Source organism: Melanerpes formicivorus, unplaced genomic scaffold (genome assembly GCF_026170545.1).
Source record: "Melanerpes formicivorus ecotype bairdi unplaced genomic scaffold, bMelFor1.0.p_v2 SCAF_1, whole genome shotgun sequence".
Classification (NCBI taxonomy): Eukaryota; Metazoa; Chordata; class Aves; order Piciformes; family Picidae; genus Melanerpes; species Melanerpes formicivorus.
In genome coordinates, this window is record NW_027142353.1 from 57534439 (window position 1) to 57549874 (window position 15436).

General features: G+C 44.9%; 1 protein-coding gene across 2 annotated transcripts in view; it reads right to left on the reverse strand.

The window, feature by feature from the left end:
• ZC3H12C (zinc finger CCCH-type containing 12C) overlaps positions 1-15436 on the reverse strand; it is a 58260-nt gene that overhangs the window by 12829 nt on the left and 29995 nt on the right. For both annotated transcript variants that reach the window (XM_068144580.1, XM_068144571.1), the window contains one exon: positions 1946-2085. Coding sequence is in view for 1 of the 2 variants with exons in the window: in XM_068144571.1 (XP_068000672.1) it covers positions 1946-2085 (140 nt within the window). In the remaining variant the exon portion in view is untranslated. The remainder of the gene's footprint in view (positions 1-1945; positions 2086-15436) is intronic.

Below are 15436 nucleotides of genomic sequence, written 5' to 3' on the forward strand. Positions count from 1 at the left end.
ATTGGAGGTGTTCAGGAGGAGACTTGATGGGGTGCTTGGTGCTATGGGTTAGTTGTTTAGGTGGGTTGGAGTGGTTGATGGGTTGGACGTGATGATCTTGAAGGTCTCTTCCAACCTGGTTGTTTGTTGTTGTTGTTGTTGTTGTTATTATTATTATATCCAGCCTAAATCACCCCTGATGCAATTTGAGGCCATTTCCTCTAGTCCTATCACTTGTTATTAAGGAGAGGAGACCAATGCCCACCTTGATGCAACCTTCTTTCAGACAGTTTTAGAGAGTAATGAGGTCTCCCCTGAGCTTTCTTTATTCCAGACTAACCAGCCCCAGTTCCTTCAGTTGCTCCTCACAATGCCTGTTCTTCAGACCCTTCACTAGTTTCACTGCCCTTCTCTGGACCTGCTTCATCACCTTAACGTCTTTCTTGTAGTGGAAAAAACCCTCAGGATCACCAAGTCCAACTGATAACCCTACTCTACAAAGTTCATCCCCCTAAACCGTATCCCCAAGCACCACATCCAAATGACCCTTAAACACGTTCAGGGTTGGTGACTCAACTACCTCCCTGGGCAGCACATTCCAAAGCCTGACTACTCTCTCTGTGAAAATGTTTTTGAGGACAGACTGAAGGAGTTGGGGCTGTTCAGTCTGGAGAAGAGAAGGCTCCGAGGTGACCTAATTGTCGCCTTCCAGTATCTGAAGGGGGCCTACAGGAAGGCTGGGGAAGGACTTCTCAGGATCTCAGGTAGTGATAGGACTAGGGGGAATGGAATGAAGCTGGAGGTGGGGAGATTCAGGCTGGATGTGAGGAGGAGGTTCTTCACCATGAGAGTGGTGAGACCCTGCAATGGGTTGTCCAGGGAGGTGGTTGAGGCCCCGTCCCTGTAGGTGTTTAAGCCCAGGCTGGATGAGGCTCTGGCCAGCCTGATGTAGTGTGGGGTGTCCCTGCCCATGGCAGGGGGGTTGGAACTAGATGATCCTTGTGGTCCCTTCCAACCCTGACTGATACTATGGTACTATGATAGTATGATAATGTCTGTCCAGTCTAAACCTACCCAGTGGTAGCTTGAGGCCATTCCCCCTTGTTCTATCACTAATTACCTGTGAGAAGAGACCAGCACCAGTCTCTCTACAAGGTCCTTTCAAGGTGTGGTGTCTCACCAGTGCTGAGTATAGGGAGATAATTCTCATAACCCAAAGAACAGGCGGTGACTCACTGCAGGTGACAGGCATACAGGCCAGCCTGCTCACCACAATAAAGATCACTCAGTGAATCATTAACTTCAGTGCCTATGTTACATGGGCATAGCACATTTTAAATGCAGCAATTACATTCTTCGAGAATTAAATAGCAGGAGGAGAGGCTGAGGGATTGTTTAGCCTGGAGAGGAGGAGGCTCAGGGAAGACCTTATTGCTGTCTACAACTACCTGAAGGGAGGTTGTAGCCAGGAGGGGGTTGGTCTCTTCTCCCAGGCAACCAGCACCAGAATGAGAGGACACAGTCTCAAGCTGTGCCAGGGGAAGTTTAGGCTCAAAGTGAGGAGGAAGTTCTTCACTGAGAGAGTTGTTAGCCATTGGAATGGGCTGCCCAGGGATGTGGTGGAGTCGCTGTCCCTGGAGGTGGTCAAAAGGGGACTGGACGTGGCACTTGGTGCCATGGTTTAGTCATGAGGTGTTGGGTGACAGGTTGGACTTGATGATCTTTGAGGTCTTTTCCAACCTTGTTGATTCTATGATTCTATTAATGGAAAAATTATCAGGTGAACATAAAAGGATGACTTGGAGAAAGCACTGCTTTGTCTTTTTCCTTCTCAAAGATCACAACAAAGTTATTACACCAAAGATATTTTCTATTACTCTCTCATTCCTGAAGACCTGTTCATTTGAGCAGTTGTATGCATGCTTTGCAAAGCACCAAACCACAGTGAAGACAGAACAGAGCTTACCTGTGATAAGAGCATCAGGCCTCGACTGCTCTTTCCTCCATGCTGGCACAAACACAGTAACATCCTTATGGCCTCTTTCCAAAAACCAGTCTACTGCCAATTTGATTCCTCGACAGGAAAACACTTCTTTGTTCCCGTGGCTGAAACACAGATTGAAATTAATTCTATGACTTTGCTGTTCCTTGACTGCAAACAGAGCACAGCAAAATGGGAATCTCAAAGCTATGCTCTTCGCTTGCTCCACAGCTCCTAAAGGCATCTAGGAGCCCTTCTGAACCCTGCCTAAGCATTGCCTTTGTTTGTTAAATGGTGTGGGAGAGGGATACTAAATCTGCCAAACATTTTTGCATCTGCACACAGACTCAACAAACAACAGATATAGGTAGGAGTATTAAAAACGCTCATAGCCCGACCAGAAGCACAGGCTCCAACAGCCACCACAGAGAAATGATGAGAGAAAGGAGGCCTGAAATACCAACACAAATAGGTGCAGTGTGTTTAGGAAATGCCTGCAGATGAGTAATGAGCACCTGCATGCATGGTAGCAAGGGAAGAAACAACAGATCCCCACTGCAAGAGATCTGTGAGGCTTCCTCTGAAGAGGGAAAGAGAGAAAAGGTCTCCAAGCCCAAGGGTGCGGCAGGCACCCTACAGAACAGATCAAGCAAGTCAGAGAGACTGTCCAAAATCAACACCACAAAACTAAGAATCTGTTCAGTACTGCACTTCAGAAGAAGAAATTAATTGTGTATTAAAAAAGCTGTGGAGAGACAGTTAAGCAGAACCTGATCAGACACAAGCAAAACAAAAGATGTGCATCTGTTGTGCAAGAACTGTCTGAGGTAAGGTGAGAGACGCAATTATGTCATTATCTGAAGGCAGACAAGTCCTCAGCCAATTTCTACATCCTGTTTTGGCAGGACACGTTACAAAAGATATAGAAGAACTGGAGAGAATCAAAAGAAGGTGAAACAAGAACTTGGCTCTGTTTCAGGGCCAGTCTTGTTTAATACCAATGGTCTGGATGAATGGATGGAGTGCTCCCTCAGCAGGTTTGCAAGTGACACCAAATTGGGTGGGAGCATTGATCTGCCTGAAGGTAGGAAAGCTCTGCAGAGGTATCTGGACAGGCTGGATTGATAAGCCAAAGTCACTTGTATGAGGTTTAACAAGGCCAAGTGCTCGGTCACAATAACCCCATGCAACACTACAGGCCTGGGGGAGAGTGGCTGGGGAGTTGTCCAGCAGAAAAGGACCTGGAGGTGCTGACCAACAGGTGGCCAAATGTGATCCAGCAGTGTGCTCAGGTGGCCAACAGCACCCTGGCATCCACCAGAAATAGTGTGACAAGCAGTGATTGTAGTCCTGTAACTGGTACTGGTGAGGCTGCACCTCAAATACTGTGTTCAGTTTTGCAGCCCTCACTACAAGGGAACATTGAATTGCTGGAGTGTGTCCAGAGAAGGGCATCAAAGCTGACGAAGAGTCTAGAGAACAAGTCTTATGAGAAGCAGCCAAAAGAGAGGGGATTGCTAGTCTGGAGAACAGGAAGCTGAGGGGAGACCTCATTGCTCTCTACAACTACCTGAAAGGAGGCTGTAGCAGGGGTGTCTGCCAGTCTCTTCTCATTACTAACAAGTGACAGGACAAGAGGAAATAGTTTCAGATTGCACCAGGGGAGGTTTAGATTGGATATTAGGAAAAATGTCTTTACTGAAAAAGTGGTCAGGTTTCAGAATAGGCTGCCCAGAAAGTGCCCTGGAGATGTTCAAAGCATGTGTAGACATGGCACTCTAGGACATGATTTAGTGGGCATAGTGGTGTTGTGTTGATGGTTGACTTGATGCTTTTAAGAGGTCTTTTTCAACCTTAATGATTCTATGAGGAAAGGCTAAAGTGTACTTAGTTATGCTGGGAATAAAAAGGCAGCTTCTGGAGGCACAAAACAACCTTTAATAACTAGTGTCTGTTGGTAGCAGAGGGCTGCAGTGTGGCCCCTGTAAGAAGTCAGGGACTGCCCCATGCCAGGCATGGGCAGCTCCAGCCAGATCTGTAACAGAGAAGGGAATGAAGGAACACCAAGGATTAAGGAGGAGAAGGTACTTGTAAGCAGCAGGTACACACCCAGAGGGACTTGCAGCCTGTGGAGAACAAGAGTACAAGGAGCAGCAAAGAAAAATAGTGACATCCACACTCAAGACCATCACTGCTCACTGCCTCTCTGAATGGACTCAGTGTCACCTGCAGCCATGGCAGAGAGAGTACCATAGGAGAGGTGTCTAGAATGATGCTGTGATGAGGGAACAGGGAGAACACGTTTGGAGTGGAGCAAACCTGGGAAGAAGAGAGATACTTTTGCCCCTTAGTACTTTAATGTTTGTCTTTTTCATTTCCTAATATCTGAGTCAGTAATTAAACACTTATGTTAACTGGTTATAAATTGCATTTCCCAAGCTGAGTCTGTTTGGCATGCAGCAGTACTTGGTAAGTGGCTCCCTTGTCGTTATTCAGACACATGAATTTTCTTGCTCCTGTTCTCCTTTGTTCTGCTGGTGGGAGGAATTGCACCCATAGGACCACAGTCCCACTCATTAAGGACAGAAAAGTCCTTAATTAGTATAAGGAATAGTTAAGCAATATGCTAGAAAAAGCTTTCTAACTGACCAAGGGGACTGTCTGGCCATAGATTTTGGGGTCTCCTCCTGGATACTTGGCAGAACAAATCTGACAGCTCCTCTGGGACCAGTCTGGATTCTCCATGCACAGGAGGAGAGGAGCAGCTTTTGTGAATCACAGAATCACAGAGGCTGGAAAAGACCTCTGAGATCATCAAGTCCAGCCTGTGTCCTAACAACACCACATCAGCTAAACCATGCCACCAAGTGCCACATCAAATCTTTTCTTAAAGACCTCCAGGGATGGCAACTTCACCACCTCCCTGGGCAGTCCATTCCAGTGTCTGATTCCCCTTTCCCTGAGGAAGTGCTTCCTAACACCCAACCCAAACCTCTCCTGGCACAGCTTCAGGCCATGCCCTCTTGTCCTGTCACTGGTTGCCTGGGAGAATAGCCTGACCCCCATCTCACTACAGTTTCCTCTCAACACCACAGCTCTCTGAAGCAGAAGAAACAGAGGGGCACGGCAGCAAGCCATTAACCTTTCTCTTGGCTGGCTTGTCATATACAGCAGGTGTGCCACAACCTGCTTTCCAGAAAGGTAAAACACAGTTCTTTCACCATGGAGCAATTTGTGAAGGTGACAGTATGATGTTGGGTAGGATAGCCAAAGGGATCCTACAAGTTCCTCCTACTTGTATGTTCAGAGGTAAGTGAAAACACCAGAAAGCTGCTTGGGGCTTTTTGCTTGCTTGTTTGTGGTTTTGTTTTGCTTTGGTTTTGGGGGGTTGTTTGTTTGTTTTGTCTTATTATTTGGGATTCTTTTCTTTTTACATGGGACCATTTTCAAGTACCTACTATTTCCAGCTTTCTGAAACATAGAACTGCTCCTTCCTACTCTGCAGGAGCTTGAGCAGTTGCACAAGGGATGAAGTGCCACAGGAAAAGTGAGAAAAAAATTGAAACAATGTTCAGACTCCAGAAGCCTGCAAAGCAGATGATGTGCACATTCATGTCTGGGCACTGAGAGAGAATGAGTCATGGCTAACACCTCTCACAAAGCATTCTCAGCAGAGGCAACGTGGAAAGTTATCCCCAGTCAAAAGGCATCAGGGGGGCGGGTGGGGAAGGGGCAGGCGAATGAGCCCAGTACTGTTCTCTGGAACTGTACTAGCTCCTTTTCTAATGACACTGGAGACAGGACTTGGAGACATAATTACATACTAAGACAGTGCAATTGTTGCTGGGTTGAGGGTTAGACTGGATGATCTTTGAGGTCTCTTCCAACCAGATACATAACCTGTTATGTTGTGAAATAACAATCGATGATTGGAGATTGTAGCTGGCACAAGGTAGTCCAGAGATAGGTTAAGTACATGTGCTGTGCATAAAGGGCTACACTATGAATGCTGCCAGGAGCAAGACATCTCTGTATCTCAGTATTCTGTTTAGCTGTGGTTACAGGCTTCTGCAATAACACAGTCCTTGTCTTGTACAATAACAACGAATGGAATGGAATGGAACAGAATAGGAATAGAATAGGAATAGGTTGGAAAAGACCTTCAAGATCATCAAGTCCAACCTCCCATCCAACACCATCTAATCAACTAAACCATGGTACCAAGAACCCCATCAAGTCTCCTCCTGAACACCTCCAATGATGGTGACTCCACCACCTCTCTGGGCAGCGCATTCCAATGGCAAATCACTCTATGAAGAATTTCTTCCTAACATCCAGTCTAAACCTCCCCTGGTGCAGCTTGAGACTGTGTCCTTTTGGTCTGGTGTGGGTTGCCTGGGAGAAGAGACCAACCCCCACCTGGCTACAACCGCCCTTCAGGTAGTTGTAGAGAGCAATAAGGTCTCCTCTGAGCTTCCTCTTCTCCAGGCTAAGCAGCCCCAGCTCCCTCAGCCTCTCCTCATAGGGCTGGCGCTCCAAACCCCTCCCCAGCTTTGTTGCCCTCCTCTGGACACATTTCAGCAACTCAACATCTTTCCTAAACTGAGAGCCCCAGAACTGGACACAGTAATAAACCACCTAGTAACATTTTTTCCAGGCAGTGTTTGGCCATGCTTGTTTGGCTGACAGAGTACTATCTTTTTTTCTGTATTTAATGACTTTCCAAACCACACACAGATGTGTCATGTTTAAAATGCATGTGCAAGTATGCACAGAAAAAATGGTCAACAAATATTTCCCATCATGGCAAGTCTAATTTTGTCTCCCTGCAACAACACAAAATCAGGGCATTTGGTGCATGTTCAGTATCCAGTGGGCAGCCATCAGGCCTCCTTTACAAGAGGTGACTGTGGATGCTATTGGCAAGTCACGTGCCACCATAACCACACTGCAATCCATTTTAGAATGGTCAAGAAGGCCTTGTTCCAGCTACTAAACTCCAGGGAAATCACTGCATTGTTATCACTCTAAACAAGTTCTGTGGCTTCAAATAGATAAAACCACTTTTCACTTCTGACAGCACAGAAGCATTTTGTTAGACTACGTTTTAGCAACAGTGTGCTTCTTCCCAGAAGTCTGAGCAATCACTTCTGGAATAAAATCCTGGCTTCTCTACATGAAATGGATGTTCTTGCCTACTTCTTTGCACCAGGCTGGAATTCAAATCGCAGAATCACCAAGGTTGGAAGAGACCTCAAAGATCATCAAGTCCAACCTGTCACCACACAACTCATGGTGGTGCCACATCCAGCTGGCGGCTAGTCACCAGTGGCATCCCCCAGGGATCAGTGCTGGGCCCCAACCTCTTTAATATCTTCACTGATGACCTGGATGAGGGGATTGAGTCAGTCATCAGCAAATTTGCAGATGACACCAAGGTGGGAGCAGATGTTGATCTGTTAGAGGGTGGAAGGGCTCTGCAGAGGGACATTGACCAACCGGACAGATGGGCAGAGTCCAACAAGATGACATTCAACACATCCAAGTCATACTTTTCAATTCAGAGGGAGGACCATGCAGTTCAGCTCCTTAGTGTTCTCTTGCCTAACACAAACTATTAAAATTCTTTCATCCAGAACATGAATTTTAAATATACTTAAGCTGTGTGCAACAGAAATGAGAAACGCCTTCCAATGCACACTAGCTCTTCTGCACTGCTGAGGAAATTCATTTAGAGCTCGTATCAATCTCCACATTCTTTCTGCTCCTTTTCAGACACATGCCTAAGCTGGTATCTGAGCAGATACAAATTTCAAGACATTTAAATGATTCTTGAGAAAGTGTGTGGAAAAGAATCTGTAATCAGATGTTTTTTTCCTCTGCTTCTGTTTTGCTCTCATGCAGATTTGCTGCTCTCCTTTTAGTGATCTTTGTGCTTCATCAGCTTTGTGATACATCGTATGGGAACAGACTAAAATCAGGCTGCTTCTCCTGCTTTTTTTCCCCCCCCTTCTGATTAGTTGTAAAAGAGAGGAGAAATGTTTGTCAAAAACCTTTCTTTTAGAAATCTCTTTCCAATTATTAGAAGTCTGTGAAAGTCAGAGCAGCCAAGATGATTGCTGTGACCCTGAGTGAGACATTGGTGTATGCTGCTTGGTTCTGCTTGCTGACTATGTTTTATCTATCACTCTTAGATGAAGGAAGGTAAAGTATATTCCTTATGAAGTATCTATTTCATATCAGGCATGGATAATTTGTTTTGTCACCATCATTGGAGGTGTTCAGGAGGAGAGTTGATGGGGTGCTTGGTGCCATGGGTTAGTTGTTTAGGTGGGTTGGACACGATGATCTTGAAGGTCTCTTCCAACCTGGTTTATTATTATCATTATTATTATTACCACAACTTTCATATTCAGCCTGTTGATAGCTGTAGTTTTATTTTTAAAAGGAAAAAACCCCAACAACCCCTCTCAAAAATCTCTGATGAGAACATTTTCATTTTCTGTTACATTCTTAGCCCCCAAATTAGATTTTCAAGTGACTGTCTTGAAAAGAGTTGGGATATACACTCCTACAACACTGACTGCTAACAACAACTGCAAGTCTTCTGGTGTGCTCTAATGCAATATTCAAACCAACACAGATTTTGAAAGCTACAGGAAATAAACACATTGATGTCAAGAGACATTAGAGCTCTGATCCTAGAATAGAATCATAGAATGAATTGGGTTGGAAGGGACCTCTACAGGTTTATCTAGTCCAACTCCCTGCAGTAAGCAGGGACATGCTCAGAGCCCCATCAAGCCTGACCTTGAATGTCTCCAAGGGCACCCCAAGGGTCTTGAATGTCTCCAAGGGTGTTCCACCATCCTCAAAGAATTTCTTCCTAATGTCCAAACTAAATTTGCTCTTCCCTAGCTTAAAACCACTGCCCCTTGTCCTAGTGCTACCTGTCTAAATAGTCCCAGCTTTCTTGCAGGCCCCCTTCTGGCCCTGGAGGGCTTTTATCTCACCAGGGCCTTCTCTTCTTCAGGCTGAACAACCCCAACTCTCAGTCTGTCTTTGCAGGAGAGGTGCCCTGATCATTATTGTGGCCCTCTTCTGGACTCACTCCATCAGGACTAAGCCTTTCCTGGACATGAAGACTCCAGAGTCTGGATACAGTACTCCAGATGAGGTCTCACCAGAACAGAGGGGCAGAATCACCTCTCTGGATCTGCTGGCCATGCTTATTTTGATGCAGCTGAGGATGTGATTTACCTTCCAGGCTGCAAGGGTGCATTGCAGATTCAGGTCCAGCTTTTTGTCCACCAATATCCCCAAGTCCTTCCCTACAGGGCTGCTTCCTACCACATCCTCCCTCAGCCAGTATTAACAATGGATTGTCCCAGCCCTGCTGCAGGACCTTGCACTCGGCCTTGTTGAATCTCATGAGGTTCACCTCAGCCTGCTACTCTAGCTTGTCCAGATCCCTCTGGCTGTACAATGTGTGTTGCATTACACATAAAAATTTCTATGTAACTGAAATCCTGACCCAAGGCTGAGAGTTGGGGTTGCTTAGCCTGCAGAGCAGGAGGCCCAGAGGAGACCTTATTGCTGTCTACAACTATCTGAAAGGAGGTTGTAGCCAGGTGGGGGCTGGTCTCTTCTCCCAGGCAACCAGCACCCGAACAAGAGGACACAGCCTCAAGCTGTACAAGGGGAGGTTTAGGCTGGATGTTAGGAAGAAGTTCTTCACAGAAAGAGAGATTGGCCATTGGAATGCGCTGCCCAGGGAGATGGTGGAGTCACCATCACTGGAGATGTTTAGGAAGAGACTGGGTGGGGCATTTGGTGCCATGGTTTAGTTGATTAGATGATGTTGGATGATAGGTTGGACTTGATCTCAAAGGTCTTCTCCAACCTGGTTAATTCTATTCTATCCCAATTCTATTCAAGATACTCTCCATGCAAAAGCATCATGATTAAACCCAAGAAGAACAGAACTAAAATACAGATCTGCCTGGTAAGTTTAGAGAGCTACCAAACCTTCTATTATGTCACAGGAAGAAAACAGTGTTCAGGCCACAGCACAGAGAGACTAGAATTTCCATCCTGTATCATATTAGTGACTCATCAGCCTAGCAGCCTGGTTTTGTCACTAGCCTTCCTTACTTACTTACTTATTTATTTATTTATTTATTTATTTATATATTTAGCTCTACTAATTTCCTAATCACAGAAATATTTTGTCCCAAAGCATTGCTCAGTAACCTGAGCCTTCTCTCACTCCTGAATTTGTTCCTCATACTTCGATGCCAACAAGAAATGGGTGAAATAGATCACAGATGCTGGGTTTTGGTTGGCCTTTTTTTTTTCCATTAGCCAATGACAAATTATTCCAACACTCTGAGGTTTTTGAAGGAAAAAAAGCCTTGGGAGCTGTAACACTTCTCAAAACATCTTTCATCTGCAGGGCTTCCAATGCAGGGGGCATTCCACAGAGTATGGCAAGTGCGGTCACCAGTCAGACACGCACGCAGGTGTCTGACTGAGCAAGAGTCACACACTCAACAGTCAGAGGTCACAACAAGCACAGACAAGTTATACTCAAAGCTGCCAATGACAAGCTCCTATCCACATGATTGCTACTTGCTGGGAAAATATTTTCATCTGTTCCCAAAGTGACTTCTCAAAATAACCAAAGAAACTAAAGAGCCACTGCCTCTGAAGAATGAGCATCTGAATCAAGGCACCAAGACACAACTGTGCCTACCAAGCTCAGCAACACAAAACCTGAACAAAGGCTAAGGCAGCTACATTGTTAATTTGTTGAAAACACATAAGCAATTAGATTTCCATGTGAAAACCACATATGGCATAGACAAGACAATCAAACCATCCTTGGGCTGACACAGTTTGCAGTTGTGGGAAAACTTCTGTGTAGACAAGGCGTCAGCAAACCTTTTACTACAGCCAGGTTATTTGCCTCAAGGTTCATGCACAAGGACAAGACTCAGTTGCTGAAATGGAGATGCCAAACACTGGTTAGGCACCTTTGGGTATTTCACACTCTCTCCAGCTGAGTGCCACTCCTGAATAGCACTGGGGTTTGTCACATCTGTCAGGCCTGAGTGTACTTTTCTGGTGCCACCAAACACCTGGAACAACCACAGCTGGCAGGATGGGTGGGTATGAAGGCTGTAAGAAAACTGTAATGTGTCTGTCTTAAGTAGGAGTGTATTTAACTAAAAAGCATCTTCCTCTCACTAAAAAAAGTACATATGCAATGGTTATTTCACATCAAAACACATACAAATATACAGGACAAGGTTTTCTAGAAGAGGAAACTGAAGTACATCACTTCCATAGCCTGGGAATCCCAAGGGTGAAGTTTTCAGAAGGATCTAACAGCTCAAGACAAGACCAATTGATTTCACCTGCAAACCCAAATGCCACACGATCAAAATACTTCAGCTCTTTTGCCTATACCATTCTCAAAGTGGTCTTCTAAAAACTGTAATCCAGCAAGTAAAATATAACATTATTGGCTCATTGGTATTCAATTCTTGTTGTGTGCTCTGTAAGCACAGTCTACAAAGAAAGTCTGAAGGCACTTGGGTTAGCCAGGGAACACTAACCAACATGAAACAAAAGCAAAGGAATAAAACAGTTATGATTTTCCCCACTAGCTTTGTAACTAACAACTCTGTTCCTTATTTCATACTTGCTGGCAAAAGCCCCACAGTGATTCCAGCAAAGTGAAGTATCACAGCAATAACCAGCCTGAGGTATCCTAACTCTACCTTTGTAGAGGATAAGCAAAGGGAATAGTACTGTGCAAAGAAACTGCTGTATGTGTCTCTCTTCTGGAAGAACTCATCTCTTAATTTCAGTAGTAAAGGGAAATCTTAAAATGAAGGGGCAAAAGAGCACCTCAAAACCTTGCCTCTGCTGCCTCATGGAGACACTGAACCTTCTCCCTTCCATTCCAGAATGTGGAGACTCAGCTGAGGAAGCCTGTGATGCATGAAGAGCAAGTCCAAGAACACACTGGAGAACAGATAGGTGTAGAGGTGACAATGTGATGTTGCTAGATGGACAGAGATCTACCTACCTCAGTTATGTAAAGGGGAAATGTAGGGTAGCTTAAGTCTTATCACTCAGGGATACAGAACTACTACTGACTGTGTTACCTGTGTAGTACCTGTGATGTACAGCCTACACTAAATAAGGTCCTGCGTGCTTTTTGATGTCAGAGCACAAATGTCTCTCTTATTCACATGGACTAAGGTTCTAAATGAATATTGTATCCATAGGACAGCAATGTGCCCCTGTGGCGAAGAAGGCCAATGGTATCCTGGGGTACATTAAGTAGAGGGTGTCTAGCAGATCAAGGGAGGTTCTCCTTCCCTTCTACTATGCCCTCAGGAGGTCCCACCTAGAATATTGCATCCAGCTCTGGGCTCCCCAGTTCATGAGGGACAGGGATCTACTTTAGAGTCCAATGAAGGACTACAAGGAGGATTAAAGGACTGGAGCACGTGCCTTATGAGGAAAGATTGAGAGACCTGAGGCTTTTTAGTCTGGAGAGAAGAGTGAAAGGGATCTAATAAATGTATATCTGAGGTCTGGGTGTCAAGAGGGAGGGGACAGGCTCTTCTCACTTGTGCCCTGTGATGGGACAAGGGGCAATACATATGAACTACAGCACAGGAGGCTCCACCTCAACATGAGAAATAACTTTAAGGGTCACAGAACACTGGAACAGGTTCCCCAGAGAGGTTGTGGAGTCTCCTCCTCTGGAGACTTTCAAGACCCATCTGGGTGTGTTCCTGTGTGACCTGCATTAGATTCTATGGTCCTGCTCTGGCAGAGAGGTTGCACTCTAAGATCTCCAGAGGTCCCTTCCAAAAGCTAACATCCTGTGATCCTGTAAGATCATCCTCCATGTGAAAAACAACCAAGCAAACAATAACCCCACAAAACAAAACAAAACAATCCACCATATGAAGCAAGATTAGAGTTGCACAGCTCTCTGGAACGCGAACCTAGGTGGCTGCTCATGTACGGCACAACTAAATCCTGGGTCCTATCCCCCAGTCCAGCCTCACTCTCAGCGGTGGGAAGTGTCTATCAAGAACTCCACAGCTTCTCTAGGGGACTATTTAATTTGCTCTTCAGCTCTGATTTTAAGTTTGCACATGCACAGCATAAAAAAAAGTCAGCCTTATCTGTAAGAGCATTCCAACAAAAGACTTTGTGTGTGTTAGGCTTAAATGTGTAGTCACCTTTCCTCTTCTGGAGGAGCATTAAGTCAACACCAGGAAAGCTAGAATAATGAAAGAACAAACCCAGCTTTGAAGTATCCCATAGAAACAAAATGGCCAAAGCCACCTTTCTGCTATTCAGTTCTAAGGAGCTTGCTTTGTTTTTAAAGCTTTAACCATTTCATATTGTTTAGCCAATACTGGGAGCTTTAAACTTGAAGTACACAAGATCCAGCTGATCAGCTGTTTCCAGTTTAAGGCACAAATGACAAGCAATGCCATCTCAAAGTGTAAGAAAAGCTTTCCAAGCATTACCAGAAGGCAAAAAAAAGGAGAGCTGGGTAAGGTTTGGTTCGTTTGTTTGCAGGGGGCTTTGTTGTTGCTTTCTTGCTTTATTTTCTGGTGTATTCATTTGTTTCTTGCTGGTTATTGTTGGTTTGCTTGATTGTTATTTTTTGGTTTGTTTTGGGTGTGGGGAGAGTTTTGTTGTTGGGTACTTTGTTCTGGGGTATTTTTGTAGCTTTTAATTACAGTTTGCTAAAACTGTTTGCCTGGAACAGGAGTAATCACCAGACCAGACTAGTATACATGCTGGGTTTGGCTGGCCAGACTAAATCATTCTGGTCCAAGCTTTTTTCTCTGCTGTCCTTAAGGAACTCAAAAATTCACCTGTCATCAGTTGATTAGATGCAACCAGTCACACAAATATGAACACCAGTGACGTAATCAGACATATCCTTCCTCCTTTGTATCAGACCCAGGTGTTCTCTCAACCACAAAAGAAAGAAAGAAAGATTCAGGTTCCATTTACAGGTCTAACAGAAAAATAATCCTTGCTGATTTGTCTTTTTCTTTGAATTAGGAAGCTGACTCAATTAATTTTGCAGCCAAAAATCTGATAATATGCAGGGAGGAAAGCATTCCTTGGACTGAGATAAAGGGAGGGATGAAACTAAGTCACTCTGTGTCACTCCTTAGATGTCACTCCTTTATGAAACTGCATCCTTAATTAGTCATGCAGTGTGGAGAGCCAAGGCAGTGTACAGTGCTTGATCCTTCTAGAAGAGCACAGCTGCATTATCCTGCTAGTATTATTGGACATCACGCACTTCAAACTTACCCACAACCCTTTCCCCTCTTCCATCAAATACATCCTTTAAAGGAAAATTAGCAGTTCTTATCTAGAATAATTCTAACAGTAAATGGTATCAAGTAAGTGTACTACAGCAACATGGGAGTAAGAATATAGATCACAACCTACCCTTTTCTGTGATAACCTATGAGAGAGCTTCCCAAGAACACCTCTTGAAAGATTATCTACAGTCTTGCTTAGGGCACAGGCTCATATCCCTTTAGCAACTCCAAACTAAACTCATTTGCCATAGCCTGGAAGAGCAAACAGTTAACAAAAGAAGAGATGATGCCAATTTATAGGTTACCCATAACAGGAGCCCGGACGCTTGGATACTGAAATGTCAACAAGATTGCCTGAACTGCAGGTGAGTTCCCTCTACCTTGCTCACTGGTTTTGACATTGCTCTTTTACATGTGACAAACAAAGTAAAAAAGCAGAGCAGAAGTATCTTTTCCCACAGGCAGGCCAGCTCAGCAAGGCATTCATAACTTCTTAACAAGGGTTGATCAAAGCACCAGTGGGGGAATGGGCTGCACCTCCTACTTAGAAACAAGGAAGAACTGGTGAGAGATGTGAAGGTCAAAAGGCAGCCTTGGGTACAGTGACTGTGAGTAGTGGAACAGAACCAGTACCCCAGACTTCCAGAGAGCAGACTTCAGCTGGCTGGAAGAATCACATGTGGTACAATCCTAGAAAGAAGAGAGGCACAAGAGAGCTGGTTGATTTTCAAGGATCACCTCTGGAAAGCTCAGGATTGGTGTACCCTGATGTGCAGGAAGTGAGGCAAAAGTGACAGGACAAGACCTCCCCTCAGCAGGGGAAACACTGAAACAGGGCATTGCCAAGCTGCTGAACCTTGATGGGATGTCCTCAACGATGTTGTGGGAGCTTGCTAATGACATTGCAAGGTCACTGTTAGTAATCATTGTAGGGTTGTTGTGACTGGGGATGTTCCTAAGGACTAGAAGAGAGCACACATCCCTTCTATCTTAAAGGAAGACAAGAAGGGTAATTCAGGGAACTACAGACCGGTCAGTCTCACCTTGATCCCTGCAAAGTTAACGGTGCAAATCCTCCTGGAAGCCCTTTTCT